This window comes from Lycium barbarum, chromosome 1, assembly GCF_019175385.1.
Source record: "Lycium barbarum isolate Lr01 chromosome 1, ASM1917538v2, whole genome shotgun sequence".
Lineage (NCBI taxonomy): Eukaryota > Viridiplantae > Streptophyta > Magnoliopsida > Solanales > Solanaceae > Lycium > Lycium barbarum.
This window is the reverse complement of record NC_083337.1, coordinates 8,376,967-8,401,463: the sequence shown is the minus strand read 5'-3', so window position 1 is coordinate 8,401,463 and position 24,497 is coordinate 8,376,967. Positions and strand designations below refer to the sequence as shown.

At 34.5% G+C, this 24,497-nt stretch overlaps 1 protein-coding gene and 1 non-coding gene across 2 annotated transcripts; both read left to right on the top strand.

The window, feature by feature from the left end:
- The first annotated feature begins 2,716 nt into the window (after window positions 1-2,716).
- Window positions 2,717-7,354, top strand: LOC132631014 (GDSL esterase/lipase At5g45960-like). Its single transcript, XM_060346616.1, has 5 exons — window positions 2,717-3,633; window positions 4,142-4,272; window positions 4,958-5,191; window positions 5,724-5,991; window positions 6,990-7,354. Exons 1-5 carry the CDS (start codon window positions 3,387-3,389, stop codon window positions 7,181-7,183), a joined length of 1,074 nt encoding a protein of 357 aa, XP_060202599.1. The 5' UTR covers window positions 2,717-3,386; the 3' UTR covers window positions 7,184-7,354.
- A 599-nt stretch (window positions 7,355-7,953) lies between these two features.
- Window positions 7,954-8,026, top strand: TRNAE-CUC (transfer RNA glutamic acid (anticodon CUC)). The gene has a single exon. It is a non-coding gene; the product is annotated as a tRNA-Glu (tRNA).
- The last annotated feature ends 16,471 nt before the right edge of the window (window positions 8,027-24,497 follow it).

Genomic DNA, 24,497 nt, shown 5'->3' with positions numbered 1-24,497 from the left:
AGGAGAAGAAAGTCATAAACACATAATTAAAGATAAAACTGTTAGTCACGCCAACACAAGTAAATAAAACAAACAAAAATAAATGAGAGGATTCAATGGTTGTGTTCAGCTTCTATGGAAGGACAAAATATCCTTTGTGATTGAATGCTTGAGGGACGAGAAAGGATATGCGGTAACTAGGGGTGTTCATGGTTCGGTTTGGGTCGGTTATTGATTAAAACCATAACCAAACCAATTTAGTCGGTTTTTAAATGTCTAAAATCATAACCAAACCAAATAAAATAATAACCACCGGCTTGGTTATTGTCGGTTTGGTTCGGTTTGATTGGATTTTTCGGTTTATGATTAGCAGCCATGAGACTTATCAGTAAACATTAAAAATGTTGAAAAAGACATGTCTTTTTTTTTTTATTCAAGCGATATCTTTTATTTATAGTTTAAGGTGGAACATACATCATAGAAACATTTTCACTATTAGTGATAGTGTCGTACTCAAGTTACCCAAAGTTGCTAAACTATTATATATAAAACTAAAAACTAAGTAGTGGCTCCACCAATTTTGTCATCTTAATATACATACTTGGAAATAAAGTAGAGCATAGGAGCTTTTAGTTGTTGTTACAAATATACATATTAATTAAACATAAGGACTACCTAAAATTAAAATTAAAATATATGAAATAAAAAAACTTTATGTAATGATCCCAAACTTTGGGGCAGTACTTGCATTTTTCCCTCGATTCTCCCATTTTATTAAAAAAAACTTTCTGTAATGATCCCAAACTTCAGATGTTTTTCTATCATTATCCCCAAGGCTAGGGTCTCGACTACAAGGAGTTGTTCTTTTCTGCTTTTTAGGAGGATTATCCACGGAAGAAGTATTAGGACATTACCATGTGCTTGAGTTGTAGCAAATGCTGATGTTACCGAAGTATCTTCTATAGGAACCTCCAAATCTACAACCTCTGTCCTTTTCATATGAAAAATATTAGAAGTTTAGGACTCATTCAGACAAGAAAAAAAGAAAGGTATAAATTCGAAAAAAGAAGAAGAAACAACCTAAAATCAAATGGCTGACAAAGAACGGCTAAAAATTTAAGTTAAAGACATTAAATTCTAACGCGAGCTTCTGTTAGTAGGTTTACACTTAACACCTAAAGAGTTAAAAGACTTAAAGACATGGGCTTGAACATATTCTTAAAAACACGGGCCTTAAACAATCATGTGAAATAAGTAGACTAGAAATCAAATTAATGATTAAAAGGTATAAAATATTTATAATTATTTATGAAAAACTAATATTATAAGTATAAATAATTATAAAATTTATGTATATGATTTATCGGTTTGGTTCGGTTATTTATTCGGTTATTTTTTAATATAATCATAACCAAACCAAATATTATTGGTTTTTAAAATTTAAAACCAAATCAAACCAAACCAAACCAAATGTCGGTTTTTTTATTCGGTTTAGTTAAATTTTCGGTTTGGTTTTGGTTTTAACCAAATTGTGAACAGCCCTAGCGGTAACAACGTCGTTGAGTTTCAAAGTAAAAACTCTCCGGCTCCGGTGTTCATGCAAAACAAAGAAAGCGACAGTGAGAATGGAGGAAATCTGATTCTTATGGCAAATATAAAGGACATTATAAGTAAAAGGGAATCAATCTACCATTTAAATCAGTAACGCATTTCACATAATAAAAGGAAAACAAGACTCCAACATGATAGTACTTATACTAAAAATTATCGTCCAAAGCAGTATATCCAGTTAGACGAAACTGTTTTCATTTTACACACATGGGACGACCAGTAGCTAATTTGTTTCTTCTTATCAGTGCAGAACCAAACAGATCAAATATGCATTGGTCAACAATTAAAAGTAATCACTGTAGGATTCCTTAACTTTTGTTCTTTTTTGTAAAGAAGAGAGTTCCTTAATGGAGCATATCTCTTTCAGCATTAGGTTATTTTTGAAAGTTTACATTGTTAATCTAACTCATGTAAAGAATGACTTATGTCCCACTCTCAGTAGGATTAGGAGGATTTGGCTCCCAAATCCTTTGATTTTTGTAACCTAATCCTTTGATTTTTGTAAATCCTCTCTCCTATTCAATAAAATGTCCATGTCCTAAGTTGTAGGGATGGAAAATTGATACAAGAAAGACAAAAGTCTCTTACCTCTATGATGTAATGGGCTATGGCTCAACCCACTTATATTGTTTGTCAAAAAACTAAAAGTGGTGGGTCCGGTATCAATTTGATCATCTATGAGAGACATACTTTTTGTCACTGTAGAATTTTATAATGGGCTTTTCGTTACTGTAGAATTCTACAATGGGCATCTGGGTAATTCTTTGGAAGATTGATGAAACTGCGCAAGAAACAAGAAAATTGGTAAATGGACATGGCGTCATGAGTACTGGACATTGCTTTAGAGAAGTCAATCTAATTACAGATAAAATGCCTTCCTACAATGTAAAGTTGGATTCTAATTTATTAAAGTTAACTTAAAAATGAAATTTGACCTTCTTAGTCAATTGTTTAACTATGTAAATATTTTAAGATTCTGTTAATATATCATTTTGGTTTAGGTTCTGGAAAAATATACTTTAATTGGTAACTAATGGAGTAACGAATTCTAAATTGGTTGAGAAAAGGATTGAGTTTTCTTAAATGGATTTTCCTAAAGCCCAGACGTGCTAGCGGCGAAATAAATAGTGAAATTTCAGCGGAAACTTAGGTAAATGTAGCATTGGCCGACCTTAATTATTGGTAGTAACTCAAATATACAAAATATATACACTAATATGTATATTTAAGTTTAAATATACAAAACCTATATACTTGCAGACTATTTTGTAAACTAGATCACCCAAAAGTATTAGGCTATAATATTCCTAATTTCAACAATTTGTTTCAACCTGCAACCTGCCCTCTCCCACCTTAAATTTTTAAAAATAATTGTTAGAACCCCTATGCAAACTATTGAGATTTGGAAGCAAGTTATAAGCTTTCTACTATGCGAGCATAGTTTTATATTTTTATTTTTTCTGTATATGGATGTACATTCTATAAATAGCCCTTATTGACAAGTCGGCAATTCTTATTGACACATTTCACCAAACTCTAATAATTTCTTGCCTGCATGAAATTTCTTAGAGACGGTGGTTGAGAAACTTTAGTGTGTGTTTGGTCCATCAAACAATGACAACACAAGCAACACTAGAAAACACGAAATAAATCCAATTAATTATCTTCCCTTAATTAGCTAAAGTACAAGAATTTTTAGTTAGTCATGCTATATATAACTCCTTGTTGAAGTCACCAAAAGCCCCAGCATTGAAGCTTTAAACTTTCACGTTTTCTTGATCATATCACTAATTAAAATGAGTCTTTTACATTCTCTTATTGCTCTTTTGCTAATTTTCTTCATGTTGGAAGCTCCCACTCAAGCTCAAGGGAAGAATTTAGTTTCTGCCATTTTGATCTTTGGAGACTCAACAGCTGATCCTGGAAATAATAACTACATAACAACTCCTTTCAAGAGTAATTTTTCACCCTATGGGAAGGATTTTCTCAACCGTGTTCCAACTGGGAGGTTTACTAATGGGATGCTTGCTACTGATTTCGTTGGTAATTATATTACTCTAACTAGTGTTTTACTTTGATTAGTTTGTTGACTATAACCAAAATACTACTATAGAAATAGTATATTATATATTCCTTTGCTTCATATATAAGTGACTGATGAATCTTGCAGGATCAGGAGTTGGTGAATTCAGAATGAGTGTCATCTTATTATTTGTATACAATTTTTTTTTACATATGTATACATTGTTTGAGCAAGGGGCGGAGCTATCTTATCTAAGTGAAGTTAATTGACACGCCTTCGCTGGAAAATTGTTTAGATATATACATCCTGAAAAATATTTTATGTATGTATTATGTTGAATTCCTTGACACTGCGCATATATACTTCTTAAGATGATTCCCCTTAATAAAAATCGTGGCTCCACCACTAGTTTGATAAAAAAAAAATGATCTCAATTGAACCTGCAGGACTCGCCTTAGATTCGCCTCCACATATATAGTTAGTAATAATTCTAACATGGTGCTTGAAATTTGTGTTTGATTAATGCAGCTAGGTATGTTGGTGTGAAAGATTATGTGCCTGCATATTTGGATCCAAGTTTAAGTATTGAAGAGCTCAAGACTGGAGTTAGTTTTGCTTCTGCTGGGACTGGATATGATCCCCTCACACCAAAAATCAGTGTATTCTATCTAATATCATATTTTCATTCTTCTCAAAAACATGTGCTCTTAGATATGTTAATCCTTGCTTTATCAAAATACTTGGCCAAGAACATATGCGATTTGATCACTTGATGCCTGGATGCAAGTATGATCTAACAGTATTAAAAAAAAAAAAAAAAAAAAAAAAAAAAAAAAAAAAAAAAAAAGTGGAATTAGCTTGCTAAATTGTTTGTAACTAATAGAATTTTTTTGATAATTTGTCGCTGCAAGGCATCTATATGTATATGGTTCTTCGTCTTGGTCTTGATTGCTCTAGTCCAATTGCATGCATGCATTTCTTAAAGTCATATATGCACATATATATTTTTTCACACATTTATCTCGGAATTAAGTTAGACACATTTACAGTATAAAGATTTTTTCGACTATTACTTAATTAGTTATGTCGCTCATAAAATTCCTCGCATGCATGTTTGATTCTTTTTTGGTATCTTTAAACAAATAGTCTTTCGGAATGTCTATTTACTTTATCTTGACCATATACATGGACTATACACTGATTATACATGATTATACACATATATGCATGGATTATACATATATTATACGTTCGCCGGCTATGTTTAGTTTTAACGGTTGTGTGCGCAGCTATTTAGGTTAATACTTTATTTAATTAATTATATCTTCAATAATGGAAATGCAGAGTGTGATCTCATTATCGAAGCAGCTAGAATATTTCAAGGAATATCAAGGAAAAATAGAGGCAACTATTGGAAAAGAGCAAATGAATAATTTGATAAAGGAAGCATTGGTCTTGGTTAGTGCAGGCACAAATGACTTTGTTGTTAATTACAACACATTTCCAGTTCGTCGTAAAAACTACACCATCTCAGCCTACACAGATTTCTTGTTACAACATGTGGAGCAATTCCTACAGGTTTGACTACCCACTTAATTAATTCTTTTTTTTTTAAGCTAAACATAAAAAATTGTTTGTTATATGACGATATAAAAGTATTTTTTTACTACCGGTGTAATTTGACTTGTTGTAGCAAGTTCTCACTTGTCACGTTGTCTATTAAGGTTGACATGTCAGACTTGATATGAAGATTACCCTATTATATATTAGAGGTCAATTTTAGTAAAAGAAACATGAACGATAAATTTTACGATTTATTGAGGGATAAGGCATAGAAATATCCCTAAACTATGGCGAAATTACCAACTACACGTCTAAACTAAGCGAAGGTCCTATTACCCCATGAATTTTTTTATATATTATTCACCTCATTGGACTTATTTTTCCATAATATTTACCCCAATCTCTAATTATCTAGTAAAGTAAATAAGTTAAAACGTAGATGTGCAAACACATGCTTATTCTAAACTAAAAAATGGGATCTTAATGTGCTTTTTTTATTTAATTGTTTCAAACCCAATTTGAAACCCAAGGGTTACATCCTGAGCAGGAATTGTTGGATCAAGGGGCTAGGAAAATTGGTGTGGTAGGTCTACCACCAATGGGTTGTTTACCAGTTGTCATCACTCTTCACTCTGATGATGCATTTTCAAAGAGAGGTTGTGCTGATTTTTTCTCTTCCATTGCTAGAGACTACAATTCCAAGCTCCAAAACCACCTAAATACCATGCAAACTAGGTTTGCAAACTTGGGTTCTCGAATTGCTTATATGGATATCTATGGACCATTGATGGACACGATTCTTGGCCACAAATATGGTGAGTAATTCTAATCCGATAAATAAATTTAAAATAAAAAATAAAAAATCTCAGTGCCAGCATATGAGAAGAGTCTGATCATACCTTACATTTTTTAAAGAAATTGTTTTCATGACTTAAACATGTAACCTCCTGATCATACGAAAGCAACTTAAATAAGTTACCATTGCGCGAAAAGCTCCCCTTAGAGTAATTCTAGCTTAGATACAAAATTCAAAACGTATTTTCACTTGATCATTTAAAACTAATTTAATGAATACATAACATGTGAGTGCTCTCATGTATTGTTATGACTAAATCATTTTTAATTTAACATAATCTCATCTCGGTTTATCATTTATTTGTTGTAAATTTGTATGGTCTGAGGTAAACACTTCTATGCATGAAATGGAACTAATACTCTTAAATTTTTTTTGTGCCAAACAAAAAGTCGGAAAATTGCATTTTTTTAATGTTTCCAAAAAGAAAAGCTCGTTTTTAGTTGGTTTCTTTAGGATTTACATTTTTCACCTGGTTGAGAGTTTAATTAGATCATTTCTTTAATAAAGTTTTACACCTATAACTCCACATTAGATTAAGTGTTTTCACCCAAAACAGAAAGGCAGATAAAAGACAGAAACTGCACTTTTCACTAATTTCTAGGATGATTATTCAAACATTTTCTTAGTGGTTAAGTCGGGGTGAAGATCCTGCTTCCAAGTCTAAATATTATATTGAGATATATTTCAGTGAAAATAACAATTTCTCAATATCGGATCTAAAAAACAAAGTGAACATATGATGTTCAACTCTTGCAACAAAATCATAAAAGATATTCTTTTTAACAATAAAATTACTTAACTTTACCTAAATATTACGTAAATGTATATTGTTTATCTCTACGCTTGCTAATTATATGAAAACTTTGAAACAAAGATTCTATTTTCTCTTTGCAGATAATTAACTAATTCTTCTCTTCTTCTTCTTCTTTTTTTTTTTTTTTTTGGTTTTAATGATAGATATTGAAAAGGCTAACCGTGGCTGTTGTGGTACGGGCTTATTGGAAACTACATTTTTGTGCAACCCATATTCATATGTTTGCCAAGATGCATCAAAGTATGTGTTTTGGGATTCAATACATCCAACTGAGAAGACATATTATCTTATTTCTCAAGCACTTCAGCCAACTATTGATTCCATCACCAAGTATTAGTACCATATTATATCAAGGCAGCGGTTGATTATGAGTTCACTTGAACTTAATAGTTTTTTCCCATATTTCTTGTATATTTATTGAGATATCTATTTAATATTTATAAACTCAATTATTTATTGTATGTTAACTTGAGGTCGTTATAAAAATTATCCATTAACTTCAAATATAACTAGGTTCACAGTCAAATATTTATATACATTTTGTGAATTTCTTATTTAATATGGTAAAAAATATTAAGATCACGTAAACGCGTAACTACCACAGTAAATCTGCTTTTCGTCTCTCTAGTTGTACAAAATACGAGTTAATTATATATTATCATACCTTAATATTATATTCTGAAATTTCCGAACAGCCAACAAGAAGGATAGCCATCATATGCTTTTAAAGAGTGTATCACAAGTTCGAAACTAAGCATTGTATCAAGATATATGCGTTATTACATAACAACTTGTATATGTTCTGCTCCCTATCGGCCTAACCTATATTTGAGATAAGATCTCATATTTTATTTTTTTTGTTAGAAAGAAAGAATTGAGTATATTACTTAATTTTCTTTTAATTATAAATTTAACTTGCTTACTAAATTTATGAAGGAAGCTCACCACCCTTAAGGTTTTTAGGGCACAGATAACAATTCTAAAATTTAATTTCTCAAATTAATATTGGCGCGCTATCTTTTATCTAAAACCAACCTAACAAGTTGTTTGGGCCGAGAGATTAATTGTAAACTGTGAAATATTTTATGAGTGTCACTAAAAGCAAAGTCCGTTGTAGTCTAGTTGGTCAGGATGTTCGGCTCTCACCCGAAAGAGTCGGGTTCAAGTCCCGGCAACGGAATAAAAACTTATATCATTTTGGTAAATTATCTTAATTTATCACTTCCTACGTTTGCAAATGGACTAGCCAAGGTGATACGTGCAAACTTGCAACTGCATTGGTGTTGAAGCAATGTTGGTTTCTACCTATTCTATGTGGGCATTTGCACTTTCGGCCCTATTTTGTGTTGGTCTTTAATTTTTGTCCCTCAAGCCAAACGACTTTTTCGTGGGGCATAAGTTTCCCACAAGTTATGCCCTGCGCATTAAACAACATATGCTCCGCTAAGCATAAGTTCGATTTTGAGGGCAAAAATTAAAGACTAGCCTATTAACCTATTTGAAGGAAAACCTGTTCAATTTCTTGTTCAATGAGTGATCATATCATATCTTTTTGAGTATCAAATTTCATTTCACACTACACACAAAATTGCAAGTAATATATTAGCCCGATTATGACCTTATGTATATGTGAAAAGATAATGGTGTGAATATGTTGAATTTTTGTTTAAACATCATAATAACATGAAAGAAGTTAAAACCCCAAATATTTGAATTCATCTTAATAATTGGCTTTAAGTTCTGATCATCCTGAATAGTGCTAACAAATTAAGACATTATACTTACATAACATCGTAATAACATGAAAGAAATTAAAACCCCAAATATTTGAATTCATCTTAAAAATCTAAGTGTTGCCCACAATTCAACTAATGCCACCACCATGGTGAGGTTTCCGAATCTACTCAATCTGAAATAAATAGTGTTTGGTAATTAGATTTCACATAGTTTAATTTCAAGCACTTATATCTATAAAATAGAAATAAAAAAATTGTTTTACACCAGATATAGATAGTACGAATTAGTGATTGACTAAAACAGTGTACCTATAAGCGATTGACTAAAACTTATATTTTTTTTTTAAAAATTGAATTTACATTTTTTCAAATTCTTAAATAGAAAATAAATACAAATTACTTACATAAGATATACTAATTAATTATGGTAATACTATTTATGCATTTCTACACGTAAACTCTGTTATCATATATGTTTTCACCAAAAACAGATAACTTCCCGTTATATCACTCTAATTTTTTATTATTTTTTTTGGATATTTCAAATAATTTTGGTTCCTTCCCTCAGAGGAAACAAATTTACAAAACTCAAAGATGGAACATCAATGTGAAAATCAAATGAAATAAAGCTGCATTGAAAAAAGTATAGTAAACACTATTAGGTATTCATACTTAAATTTTTTATTTCATGTCCCATTGTCTTCATTGCTTTCGTTATATATTACCTCTACTATTTATTCTTCTACTCCTATAATATAATATTCACTACTAAACACTTCTACTCCTATATTGATGCAATTCCTTCTTTATAATGGTATATTCTATTTCTTGACAAAAATATGAGATTTACCTCTTCTTCAAATTCTTCTTTATTCTCTCCTTCTAAAGCTGGTGATTTAGTGTTGCATTTACAAAGAGCATTATAAAATTCCTATGACTGTACTCAGAGGCGGATCCAGGATTTAAACTCTATGGGTTCAAACTTAAGATTTTTAGCATTGAACCCATTGTATTTTTAAAGTTAGGGGTTCATATATATTATTTATTACAATTTTAGTAGGTTTTTACACATAAATTTATGTTCTGTGTCGAAAGTTAGGGGTTCAACCCCTACATACAATGCTACATACGCCTCTGACTGTACCCCAAGAATCAACCTCGGTAAATAGTTTATAAAGAATCGCATTTCAGAGGATCATAAAACATTTGGCTCAGGTTTCTTCTGTTTTCATGCTTTCTACTTTTTCTCTTGATCGCACATGATGTTTTGAAACTGCAAATCACCTTCTTCACAAGCACCTTAATAGTTATTGGCTTAGGGGAACCTACAAATATCATTGATTAAGATTCACAATAAATTTATCTCTGAATTTAAAAATATATATCATGATAATGCTAAACATAAAGTGCTTACCCAGTTGAAGTTTTAATTCACTTTGATTAAAAAAACAACTGCAACCACACAAATACAAAACTGGCCAACTAATTCAAAATAGAACTGCAACTGTAAATAGGAGTTTTTATTTTAGATTCAAAATTCTAACCACACGTTTAAAACTTAAGAGTTATGTAGAGCTTGGATAAGGTTTTTTTTTTTCAAAAGCTTTAATCACACATTAAAAACATGATTTCTCTTTTTCAATCCCAAAATTTAGAAGTCATGTAATTGTGAAAAAAATAAAAAAAAACGAAAAACCGTAAAAATTCAAAACAACAATGTTTCATTTAAACTCTCAAACTGAACAAAGACGTTAATCAAAATTTCAAACCTAATAGTTGTTGAGACACTTGGAGCATGAAAAAGACAACCACGTTGTATTGCACCCAAGTCTGCCAAAAACTTTGTCGACGCACGAAATCAGCAATCAAAAAACCTGGAAAACAAAAAAGAAGCGGAAAAGAAAATTAGCAATGCATCTATACCTTGGGACAAATTCAACATTTATTGCAGGGATAGAGGAGCTTAATCAAGCAAATATACCTAAAACTGTTGCCAGACTGTCCGAAGGTGGAATGGATGCATTTGATATGTAGAAACAGTGCTAGACCTAAAGTTATCTTCATTATGTGGCTTCATTGTCATGCAAGACTTATGACTGTTGACAGGCTACACAAATGGGGAATTTAAGTTCGCACTACTTGTGTTATGTGTCCACAAGGATTAGAGTCCAGGGATCATCTATTTGGAGAATGCAACTTTGCTCAAGACTTATGGAATAGATTGCTAATGTGGATGCAACTGGCACCTTTGACTGCTACAACATGGAGTCAGTTTTTTCACATGATTCTCCTTCAAACCAAGGGCAGATCCATAAGAGCAAGACTGGTGAAAATGGTGTATGCAGAATTCATTCATGCAATCTGGAGGGAGAGAAATTGCAGGATATTTGAAGGCAAGGCAAGAGACTTGAATAGCATTGCAAGAGAAGTAGCTTGTGTTTGCAACACAAGAGTGGAGGGTGATTTGAAAGGGCTGCTGCAAAGGCTAATTTTCTGATGTACACTTTAACATTTCTGCTTATAGCTCATTTAGGATAGCTAGGCTAATGGAGTTTTTTCTGTTTGAGAGTAGCGAAGCTGAGATTAGCTAAGCTATTGTTTTGTAAATATTACACTTTTGGGGATTAATGGAAAGTTCAATTACCAAAAAAAAAAAGCAATGCATCTATACATAATCACAACAACAGAATAATGCAAACTATACATCATGTAAATCTTTCCATCCACATTTGGAGTGTAGAGGAAATGCGTGTCACGCCCCGAACCATGGCCTGGGCGTAACACGGCACTCGGTGCCTGACTGCATGTGACCGAGCGAACCACATGGCTTGTTGAACTATCATGAGGCATACATGAGCGGAAATATAACGTGAAGTGCATGATGAGCCTTTATAAAAACATAGTATGTCATAATATTAAATATAAATACTTGATTAAGTCATGAATGCGGACAATATCATAAATGAGCCAAACCGGCTAACCAACTTTGGAAGTCTAACATGACACTTGTCTTGTCTACGAAACCTCTAACGTGAGTCTGAAAAACATATAACATACTTGCTGGGACAAGGCCCCCAGCATACCTTTAGATGCAAAACTAGATAAAGAAAGAAGATGCCTAAACCCCGAATGAAATGGGGCTCACCAAAAAGCTGGTACGTGCAAATCCTAATGAGCAGAAGCGTCGTCCTGTAAATCTGTACTTGCATCGTGAAATGCAGGCCCCCGGGCAATAAAAGGGGACGTCAGCACATTGAATGTACTGGTATGTAAAGCAACTGAAATAAATAACATGGGACATGGAATAACATGATAAGAACTGAAACTGAAAACCAGGACATGAACATGAGCATGAGTATATATATATATATATATATATATATATATATAAAACATAAGTAAAACATAATAAGTAGGGAGAGCATTTCATAAACCGACACATGATATCACCACGTGGATACGTGGAGTCTGGTACCTCGCCGGACCAGCAGAGCCCCTATACCTTGCCAGGGCATAAGGTGGTAACGTGCCTGATGGATCCATTCAGTGTAAAATTAAGGTATCGTCCTAACTGGGCGGAGCGATCCTTGTCCTATGGTGGCTACATAGTTTCAGGCTATCTGAGCCTTCTCGGTAATTCGTGCAACTCCCAAAAACATGAACATAATATAATTGGCTAAGAAGCCCATGATTTTCGTGAATAAACTTGTACTTGTCTTGTAATCATGATTTCACGAAATAACTTATAAACATGGTTTCGTGAAATAACTTGTAAACATGGTTTCATGAGATAACTTGTATTTAGTATGTACGTATATTGTATCATAGCATGAAAGTAATTATATAATATAGTTGCATGAAAACTTGTAGACATTGTAGGATATTCATGAAATAATCACTCTTAGTCAAAACATGCATGCAAGAACCCATGGAATACAAGATATGGGTTTTCATAGATTACGGACGGATTCTCAATAATCATAAAGAAATATTAAGAACTCAATGATGGAATTATAACAATTCATACATAATATAATCATGGACATGGACCTAGGGTTATCATGAGCATGGTATTGAAACCCTAGTTTTAGTAGAGAATCATAATTTATGGATTATGAGGCGTGGGGAAGAACAATGATGTTCCCACACGTAGATAGTAACTCTACATACCTTAGTCACTCCAAAACTTGAATTAAAGACTTGAGCTTTGAAAAAGATTTTCAAAATCTTGAATTCTTGAACCTTGAGATGGGTTTTCTTGAAAACCCTAGTTTTAGAATGATAATTTCTTGTTTAGATTACAAGGATAGGTGTTAGAATTGAGTTGGAATAATTAGAGTAGGCTTACCTTGGTGTTCTTGATGATGGAAGAGGGTAGGAAGTCGTTCTAGGGCTTGAAGGAATGAAAAATAATGATTTGAACTGATATGGACGAATATATACTGTTCTGGAAAAATTAATTTTTCGGTCCAGTTAAATACGGACGACACTGCCTCTCTTCGGTAAAATGGCCATAACTCTTTGCACAAATGTCCGTTTGACCCCCATAATATACCGTTGGAAAGGTATTTCAAAGCTCTACAACTTTCATGAAGGAAGTTTTCCCAAATTCCAAATACGTTTTGAATACGGGTCGTATTTTAAAATACGGTCCGTATTTAACCATTTGACATCAAATTGCCAAATTCCAGAATGCTCAAAAATCCTTGGTTTCAGTTTACGATTTGAAATACGGGGCCGTATTGTGAAATACGGTCCGTATTTAACCATATGACATTCAACTGCCAAATTCCAGAATGCTCAGAAATCCTTGGTACCAGTTTACGATTTGATTTACAGCCCGTAAACTGAAATACGGTCACTGTTCATGGGCGTAAACTCCCATCCTACAACGGAACAGGGAAATTCCAATTCCCACATTCTTTATCTGATTTATAAGTCTAGGATCATGGTTAAAGCTTACATTAAAGTACGAGGTGTTACAATATCTCCCCCTTAGGATCATTCGTCCTCGAATGATGGGTCATGGTTAAGAATATGGCTGAGCATGGCTTGAATACATAAACGTAAAGAAAACATGACGTGAAACATGAGACATGAAATGATGTGATTACATAAAAACATAGATACTTCTGGCATGAGACAGGAAACATGAGCGCTGGATATATGACATGAGCGTGAAACATGAGACATAACATGACATGGGCTATGGAAAGTTACCTTGAAGGTTCTCTGCTTGTTGTTCAAACAAAAATGGGTACATGGATTTCATATCCTCCTCGGCTTCCCATGTAGCTTCCTCAACCTTCTGGCTCCTCCACAAGACTTTTACTGAGGCTACTTCCTTGGTCCTCAACTTGCGAACCTGACGGTCAAGAATGGCTACGGGGATCTCCTCATAAGTCAACCCATCCTTAACTGCTATAGTATCAGCAGGAACAACCAACGACGGGTCTCCTACACACTTCCTCGACATGGACACATGAAACACGGGATGTACGGCAGCCAAATCTTGTGGCAACTCAAGTTCATAAGCTACTAGACCGACCTTTCGTAGAATGCTGTAAGGTTCAATATATCTGGGACTGAGCTTCCCTTTCTTGCCAAATCTCATAACACCCTTCATGGGTGAGACTTTAAGGAACACCCAATCATCAACTGAAAATTCTAAGTCCCTTCGCCTCACATCTGTGTAAGACTTCTGGCGACTCTGAGCCGTTTTCAAATGCTCTTGTATTAACTTGACTTTCTCCATAGCTTGGTAAACCAAATCTGGTCCTAACAACTCTTCGAACCAACTTCGAACCAACCAATTGGTGATCTACACCTTTGCCCATACAGAGCTTCAAACGGTGCTATCCCAATGCTAGTATGATAATTATTATTATTATTATAGGAAAACTCGATAAGAGGCAAGTGATCATCCCAATTACCTTTGAAATCCAAGACGCATGCTCTCAACATGTCCTCCAGAGTCTGAATAGTACGCTCTGCCTGGCCATCTGTCTGCGGATGAAAAGTTGTGCTAAGGTTCACCTTGGTACCTAATCCTTTCTGAAAAGATTTCCAGAAGTTCGCTGTAAACTGAGCACCACGATCTGAAATAATGGACACTGGTGTCCCATGCAATCTGACAATCTCATTAACATACAGCTTGGCATAATCTTCTGCTGAATCTGTGGTCTTGACTGGCAAAAAGTGCGCCGACTTAGTAAGCCTGTCAACGATCACCCAAATAGAGTCATGTCTCTTGGTTGAGCGAGGTAGACCTAATACAAAGTCCATATTGATCATTTTCCATTTCCAGACAGGGATATCAATATTCTGAGCCAAGCCCCCAGGCCTCTTGTGTTCGGCTTTTACTTGCTGACAATTCGGACACTTAGCTACAAAATCTGCCACATTCTTCTTCATATCGTTCCACCAATAAATCTCCTTAAGATCATGATACATCTTAGTGGAACCTGGATGAATGGAATACCTGGAATTGTGAGCTTCTGACATGATTTTCTCTCTGAGCCCATCTACATCTGGAACACACAGTCTACCTCGGTACCTCAAGGTACCATCATCTCCCCCTTTTTTGAAAGCTGTCGTCTTATGCTTGTGAATCCCCTCTTTCAGCTGCAACAAGTAGGGATCATTAAACTGTTTCTCCTTGACTTCAACGACTAAAGAGGAAAGAGCCTTATTCTGAACAACCACACCACCATCCTCGGAGTCCAAAAGTCGAACTCCAAGATTGGCCAAACGGTGAACTTCCTCTGTCATAACTCTCTTATTTACGTCCACATGGGCTAAACTTCCCATGAAACGCCGACTAAGAGCATCAGCTACAACATTCGCTTTCCCCGGATGATAAAGAATATCCACATCGTAATCCTTAAGCAATTCAAACCATCTCCTTTGCCTAAGATTCAGCTCCCTTTGCTTGAAGATATATTGCAGGCTTTTATGATCTGTGAAAATATCAACATGCACTCCATACAAATAATGACGTCATATCTTAAGTGCAAAAACTACAGCTGCTAACTCTAGGTCATGAGTCGGATAATTCTTCTCGTGAACCTTGAGCTGACGAGATGCATAAGCTACAATCTTACCATGCTGCATTAAGACACATCTGAGACCAACTCCCGAAGCATCACAATAAACCACGAACCCTTCAGTTCCCTCTGGCAGCGTCAAAACTGGAGCAGAAGTCAATCTCTTCTTCAGCTCTTCAAAGCTTCGCTCACAAGCATCTGACCATTGGAACTTAACTTTCTTCTGAGTCAACTTAGTCAACGGAGCAGAGATAGAAGAAAATCCTTCTACGAAGCGTCGATAATAGCCTGCCAGACCCAAGAAACTTCTTATATCAAAACTTGAGGTGGGTCTGGGCCAACTCCTTACGGCATCAATCTTCTGAGAATCAACTTTAATACCTTCACCTGAGATCACATGGCCTAAGAATGCCACTGACTTAAGCCAAAACTCACACTTTGAGAATTTTGCAAAAAAGTTTGCGATCTTTAAGAGTCGGTAACACTATTATGAGATGTTCTGCATGATCAGCCTCATTACGGGAATACACTAAAATATCATCAATGAAGACAATGACGAATAAATCGAGATAAGGCTTGAAGACCCTGTTCATAAGATCCATGAAAGCAGCTAGCGCATTTGTCAACCCAAATGACATAACAAGAAATTCAAAATGGCCATAACGGGTTCTGAAAGCGGTCTTCGGAATATCAACTTCCTTAACCTTTAACTGATGATAGCCTGATCTGAGGTCAATCTTGGAATAACATTGGGCACCCTGAAGTTGGTCAAATAAGTCATCTATTCTAGGAAGAGGGTACCTGTTCTTAATGGTGACCTTGTTCAGCTGACGGTAGTCTATACACATACGTAAGGAACCATCCTTCTTTCGGACAAATAAGACTGGCGCACCCCAAGGCTAAACACTGGACTAATAAACCCCTTATCAAGAAGATCTTTCAACTGGGCTTTTAACTCTTTTAACTCTGCTGGAGCCATTCTGTACGGCGGAATAGATATCGGCTGAGTATCGGGAAGTAGATCAATTCCAAATTCAATCTCCCTGTCAGGAGGGACTCCTGGAAGATCTTCGGGAAAGACCTCTGGAAATTCATTTACAACTGGGATGGACTGGAGAGTTAGAGTCTGGGAATTCGAATCCTTTACTCGAACTAGGTGGTAGATATAACCTTTGGAAATCATTTTTCTGGATTTTAGGTAAGAAATAAATCTACCCCTGGGTACTACTGAATTACCCTCCCATTCTATGACTAGCTCATTAGGAAACTCGAATCTTACCACCTTAGTTCTACAACATACTGTGGCATAACATGAAGTTAACCAGTCCATACCCATGATTACATCAAAGTCTACCATTTCTAATTCGGCTAAATCAGCTATGGTTCTGCGGTGATAGACTAAAACTGGGCAACCCCTATAAATACGTCTAGCTATGACTGACTCCCCAACTGGGGTGGACACCTCAAAGGGTTCATACAATCTTTCAGGTTCAATACCAAATTTCTTAGCAACAAAACGGGTTACATAAGACAGGGTGGATCTTGGGTCAATAAGGGCATATACTTCAAAAGTGAAAACTGTGAGTGTACCTGTGACAACATCTGCTCTAGCCTCTGTATCCTGAAGACTTGTCAATGCATACAAACGGTTCTGACCACCGCCTGTATTGTCGGACCTTGCCGTTCCACGCCCCTGCTGGGCCTGATTGTGACGAGGAGCTGCTGAATTTATGGACTGCGTCACATTACCTCCAGTACCTTGTCTGGCTGATGGACAATCTTTCTGAAAATGGTACTTCTGACCACATCTAAAACAGGCATCAGTACCCACATGACACTCACCTGGGTGTCTCCTGTTACACTTGCCGCATATCGGATGAGTATAAGTCGACTGGCCCACACTAGCCTGAGAGTAAGAATTTTATGGCCTGAAATTCTACTTCTTATCATTATGGAACTTGGGGAGTGGGGCACTTACTGTGGACGGAGCAGGTCCTGCTGACCTGTTCTTAAAGAATTTTCTGTTGCCATTCCCGCTGAACTGTCCGGTAGACTTGACCCTCTTGTTGAACTCCTTTTCTTTCTCTTTCTGCAAGGCTTCCTCCTCCTTTAGTCTTGTCTCATTGCCCTGTAGGAAAGCAACCATCTTGGAGATGGTCATTCCCCCATTCTGTGCAACAATGTTGGCCCCATCATACAAATGGGAATCAAGTCCTCCAATAAACCTCCTCACTCTTACCCTCATATCCGGTACCATATGTGGAACATGCCTAGCCAGACTGATAAATTCCAAATAGTAGTCCTGAACTGACCTGCTATTCTGCTTAAGCTTCAGAAATTGCTCAGCCTTCGCCTCTCTAACTTCTATTGGCATGAAGTGGTCCAGGAATGCACTTGTGAATTTATCCCATGTAGTGTCAGGTGCATCCTCACCTCAGGATAATTCCCAAGATTCATACCAAGTGTTAGCAATGCCCTGTAGCTGATAAGCTCCAAAAGTAGCCGCTTCGGTTTCTGTAACTGTCATAATCCTGAAGATCTTTTGGAGAGCATCAATGTAGTCCTGAGGGTCCTCATCTTTCTTTGTCCCTGTAAAGACTGGGGGATTCATCCTGAGAAAGTCCTTAGTCTTAGCAGACTCTCCATTACCTCCTGAACTTGACCCAGATTCCTGACGTTGGGCTTAAGCTGCTACCAGTTGTGTGAGCATATTGATAGCATTCCTAACACCCCCATCAGAATCACTAGGAGGTGTAACTGTACGAGCGGTTGGGGCTGCTGTCTGAGTCGGAAAGGTTTCTTCACGGGTTGCTTCCGCAGTAGCCCTTGGCTGGTGGCTGTAGCCTTTCTGGTGTATTTCCTTTTCGCAGGCATTTTCTGAAAATACGTACACGCACGAATTAGAAAGACATCCTAAAAGTATTGCTCTAACTGCACGATCTAGAATATGAAAGAATTGAGACAATCCTGAATGTCTTGGTGGTCAACTATTTATATGCATGGGGCCCTCACACATATAAAAGTGACCCCACTGGACACGGTTTCATAGACTCCCTAAAGACACTTGAACCTAGGCTCTGATACCAAGCTTTGTCACGCCCCGAACCATAGCCTGGGCGTAACACGGCACTCGGTGCCTGACTGCATGTGACCGAGCGAACCACATGGCTTGTTGAACTATCATGAGGCATACATGAACGGAAATATAACGTGAAGTGCATGATGAGCCTTTATAAAAACATAGTAAGTCATAATATTAAATATAAATACTTGATTAAGTCATGAATGCGGACAATATCATAAATGAGCCAAACCGGCTAACTAACTTTGGAAGTCTAACATGACACTTGTCTTGTCTATGAAACCTCTAACATGAGTCTGAAAAACATATAACATACTTGCTGGGACAAGGCCCCCAGCATACCTTTAGATGCAAAACTAGATAAAGAAAGAAGATGCCTAAACCCCGAATGAAATGGGGCTCACCAAAAAGCTGGTACGTGCAAATCCTAATGAGCAGAAGCGTCGTCCTGTAAATCTGTACTTGCATCGTGAAATGCAGGCCCCCGGGCAATAAAAGGGGACGTCAGCACATTGAATGTACTGGTATGTAAAGCAACTGAAAGAAATAACATGGGACATGGAATAACATGATAAGAACTGAAACTGAAAACCAGGACATGAACATGAGCATGAGTACATATATATATATATATATATATAAAACATAAGTAAAACATAATAAGTAGGGAGAGCATTTCATAAACCGACACATGATATCACCACGTGGATACGTGGAGTCTGGTACCTCGCCGGACCAGCAGAGCCCCTATACCTTGCCAGGGCATAAGGTGGTAACGTGCCTGATGGATCCATTCAGTGTAAAATTAAGGTATCGTCCTAACTGGGCGGAGCGATCCTTGTCCTATGGTGGCTACATAGTTTCAGGCTATCTGAGCCTTCTCGGTAATTCGTGCAACTCCCAAAACCATGAACATAATATAATTGGCTAAGAAGCCCATGATTTTCGTGAATAAACTTGTACTTGTCTTGTAATCATGATTTCACGAAATAACTTATAAACATTGTTTCATGAAATAACTTGTAAACATGGTTTCATGAGATAACTTGTATTTAGTATGTACGTATCTTGTATCATAGCATGAAAGTAATTATATAATATAGTTGCATGAAAACTTGTAGACATTGTAGGATATTCATGAAATAATCACTCTTAGTCAAAACATGCATGCAAGAACCCATGGAATACAAGATATGGGTTTTCATAGATTACGGACGGATTCTCAATAATCATAAAGAAATATTAAGAACTCAATGATGGAATTATAACAATTCATACATAATATAATCATGGACATGGACCTAGGGTTATCATGAGCATGGTATTGAAACCCTAGTTTTAGTAGAGAATCATAATTTATGGATTATGAGGCGTGGGGAAGAACAATGATGTTCCCACACGTAGATAGTAACTCTACATACCTTAGTCGCTCCAAAACTTGAATTAAAGACTTGAGCTTTGAAGAAGATTTTCAAAATCTTGAATTCTTGAACCTTGAGATGGGTTTTCTTGAAAACTCTAGTTTTAGAATGATAATTTCTTGTTTAGATTACAAGGATAGGTGTTAGAATTGAGTTGGAATAATTAGAGTAGGCTTACCTTGGTGTTCTTGATGATAGAAGAGGGTAGGAAGTCGTTCTAGGGCTTGAAGGAATGAAAAATAATGATTTGAACTGATATGGACGAATATATACTGTTCTGGAAAACTTAATTTTTCGGTCCAGTTAAATACGGACGGCACTGCCTCGCTTCAGTAAAATGGTCATAACTCTTTTCACATATGTCCGTTTGACCCCCATAATATACCGTTGGAAAGGTATTTCAAAGCTCTACAACTTTCATGAAGGAAGTTTTCCCAAATTCCAAATACGTTTTGAAATACGGGCCGTATTTTGAAATACGGTCCGTATTTAACCATTTGACATCAAATTGCCAAATTCCAGAATGCTCAAAAATCTTTGGTTTCAGTTTACGATTTGAAATACGGGCCGTATTGTGAAATACGGTCCGTATTTAACCATATGACATTCAACTGCCAAATTCCAGAATGCTCAGAAATCCTTGGTACTCGTTTACGATTTGATTTACGGCCCGTAAACTGAAATACGGTCACTGTTCATGGGCGTAAACTCCCATCCTACAACGGAACAGGGAAATTCCAATTCCCACATTCTTTATCTGATTTATAAGTCTAGGATCATGATTAAAGCTTACGTTAAAGTACGAGGTGTTACAATGCGACAAATACACCTGACAAATAAGAAGATGAACTTTTGTACTATGTTCAAAGATTTGTATTACAATTTTCATGAATTTTTATAGATGAATCAGTGACAAAACAAATACCAAATAAACTAATTACAAACACCATAACAACAAAAAAATGAACAAATTCTCTAATATACTTCCTTATATTAAGAAACTCACATAGATCAGTTTACATAAGGATACAAATGAAGCTTAAATGTCAAAACAAATACCTTTAGATTAACTCGTGTGACATCTTCCCTTAAGTGAGTAGAAACTGACAGCTTTGTACTTGATAGGATCCATCGTGCATGAAGGATGTTTGCCCATCTTGGAAAGCACGTGTTCTAGATATAATTATGGGCATCACAAAGAAATTGAACATGCGCTCACAATTTCAACATAGAAAAATCCTTTCTTGGAGACAAAAAGAAAATAATCAAGAACAGAAAGAAAATAAACCTTTATTAAAAAAACTGCATGTTCATCTAAAAAACTGCATGCTCGTCATAATGTCCTTAGTTGCTTGGAATTCGTGGGTTACATGTAGCTGTGGACAGTTTCGGGAAAGGAGTTGTAACTGTCTCTAAAAATATGGACCTTTTCCATCGTTCTTATATCAACAGGAACTTAACTCTTGTTTAATTCAAATTCAAATTCTATACTACCCGGCAATAAGTGGTAAGGAATAGGATCTATTTTTAAGAAAATAATAAAAGATATGATTCGAAGAAGATATTTATAAATATAGATTAATGCCACTTACACTTTATTAATTACTGATATATTCGTTCTAAAATATATTTCAATTTAAGTTCTTGGCAATTAGTACTTCTTATGCTAAAACTTTACTTGAATTTAATAGTACTCTTTGTAGTTTTTTTTTTTTTTTTTTTTTAATTTTTACTTTTTTCCTTGTTTTGTATTTATTTCTAGACTAATATATGGAAATCTTCTTTCTTTTTTAAAAATGTAAACAAAATTTATATACTAAAAGTCTAAAATGTGACTTATGAAAAATATTTGCAAAATTCATTTCAAAATAATGTTTCTGTGTACCTAGTTGAAATTTATTACATTTTGAAAGTGATTGTGCCTTGATAATGATAAACTTTAACTATGAAAAATAATTCTAAGTAATTTTCAAATTCAAAAAGTTAAACTGCTTAGGATAGTGATTTAGATAATTATAAATTTAATAAAATAAAAAAAGGGAGACAAAAACTTGTATTTTACTTGCTACAAAGAAGGAGCCAAAAAATGGTTTAGTATTTTTAGATTTTTCTGAAATAAAATTTGCTATAAAAAGAACATCCAAAAAACATGTTTTAAATTTTTTAAAACTTTTAAAAGTTTTAACCGTGCATGTGTGTGTGTGTGAGTTAGTGGGGGAATGGGGTAAACGTGCACTTGGGATTAGTTATACTTAGTTTATTCTTTTTTCTTTTTGTCTTCTTATTTTTGTGTTTTTGTTTCTTTTTTTAAAGATAAAAAAAAATTATTTTTCAAATAAAATTCAAATAATTTATGTTGTAATCTAAATTCTTTATTGGTCAATTTAAATTAAACCCAATATATAGATGTATGTGCTTCCTTCATAAAAAAATGTGTTTACTTTTCAAATCAAATTCAAATAATTTATGTTCTAATCTAAATTATTTATTTGTCAATTTAAATTAAGTCCAACATATAGATGTATACGTTTCCTAGAAATATTGATATTTAATAAATATTTTTAAATTAAAAATAATAACTAATAACTAATTATTAACTAATTAATTATTTTTGTCCTAAAACTACCACGTGGCATTATCCTACTTTGACACTTGTCACAATCCTATGGTAAACTATCCTTTTTTTAATAATACTAGTGTACGTACCCGCGCGATGCACGGTCAGTTGATAAACGTAATCACAAATATACAGGTTTATTGAATATTTTAAGATTCATTTTGTTATTATAAAATTAAATGGTATTATAAAGTTTATATGAGAGAATGTTATCATATTTAATAGATTAATAGGTTATAATAGTTAATACTTATGAGAGATAAACCAATATATAAATATGAGTAAAAAGTCTATAACCATAATAAAAGTTGCAGTAAATTTATATGCTTTTGTGAAAGAATGGCAACCTGATAGAAGATTGAATTGGTCATGTCCCTAGACAAAAAAAAAAAAAAAAAAAAAAGGGATACTCTTAGAGGCCTTCCTCAAGTTTGGCCTAATAATGCTAACTTCCCTTATATTTTACAATATTACAATTATCTCCCTTATTTTGATTTATTATAACAATACTTTTAACCTAATTATTATTAATAATAAAAAATATGATTTGATTAATTTAATTTTCTATGATATATTGTATTATTTAATTTATTTTGTAAACATATCTTATTATTTAAATTCATCTCCGTCCTTCGAAAAAATCGCAAACGCCGTCGTGACTCCAGATGATTTGTTCTAGGGTTGTCTTAGGGGATGGCCGGTTTCTCAAGCGAGAGATTAAATTATTACAATTCTAGTCCCAGTATCTTAATATCTTTCTTTATCTAGTATACTTATGATTTTTTTATTCTACTCCTTTAATATTCACTATTGATTGAGACTTCTTCTCCCACTATTTTCCATATATTTGAGATGAATTGCATAGTAATAATAAAAGGAAATAAAGATGAAAAAAGAACATCTAATGTTATAGGCTCCTTAATATTCATTCTATTTTGACTTCGGAGAAATAAATTCAACCACCTTCTTCGATTTCTTTTGAAACTTCATGTAAAGTTTCAACGAAATCACTTTGTCAATTGTTGTGTATTTCATATTTGTTTCTTATGGGTCCATCCGCTAACGCCGGATGCTTTGTGTATCAGGTTGTCCTTTCGTCTAGGTCCAGCCGGTCGATACCTTTTCATAATGAAATAGTAATATTTTTCTCCATCTTCTAGCCATTTTTACTCAACAAAACACAAAAACAAATAAAAAAAATAAAGAAAAAGTTTGAAAAAAGAAATAAGTCATAAATAATCTGTATATGCAAGATCACTTTCATTTCACTATTAAAGTAGTATAATTTGCTAATGCATCCTCTTTCACTTTTGTCATTACTGTGTGAAAAGGTGAATTTGGATCGATTCCCTCCTCATTTTTCCTTTCCTGTCCCATATAAATGATAAAAAATTAATAAAACTATTTCTTCAAGAAGCAGTTTGCCACTTTCTATGATGGGTCTTCTCTTCCTACCTATTTTTTGAAAAGCTTCTGTCCAAAAATTTTTACTTAAGAAATCAATTGGTGATTTCAAGATAAAGGATCAATTAACATCACCATGTTTAAATTTTAAGGCAAAAAAATAAGAATAACAAATCTCATAGAGAGAAAATCTTCTCGAATTGAGATTACTCATCGGAATCATTTAATAGTTACGCAGTAAATATAAAATGTTCCTTTTTAAATTAGGTCAAATTGTACTTTTAATCTCTTTTTTATATGAGTTTCCAGAACAACAAAATCTAAATATAATCACCAAATAATAAA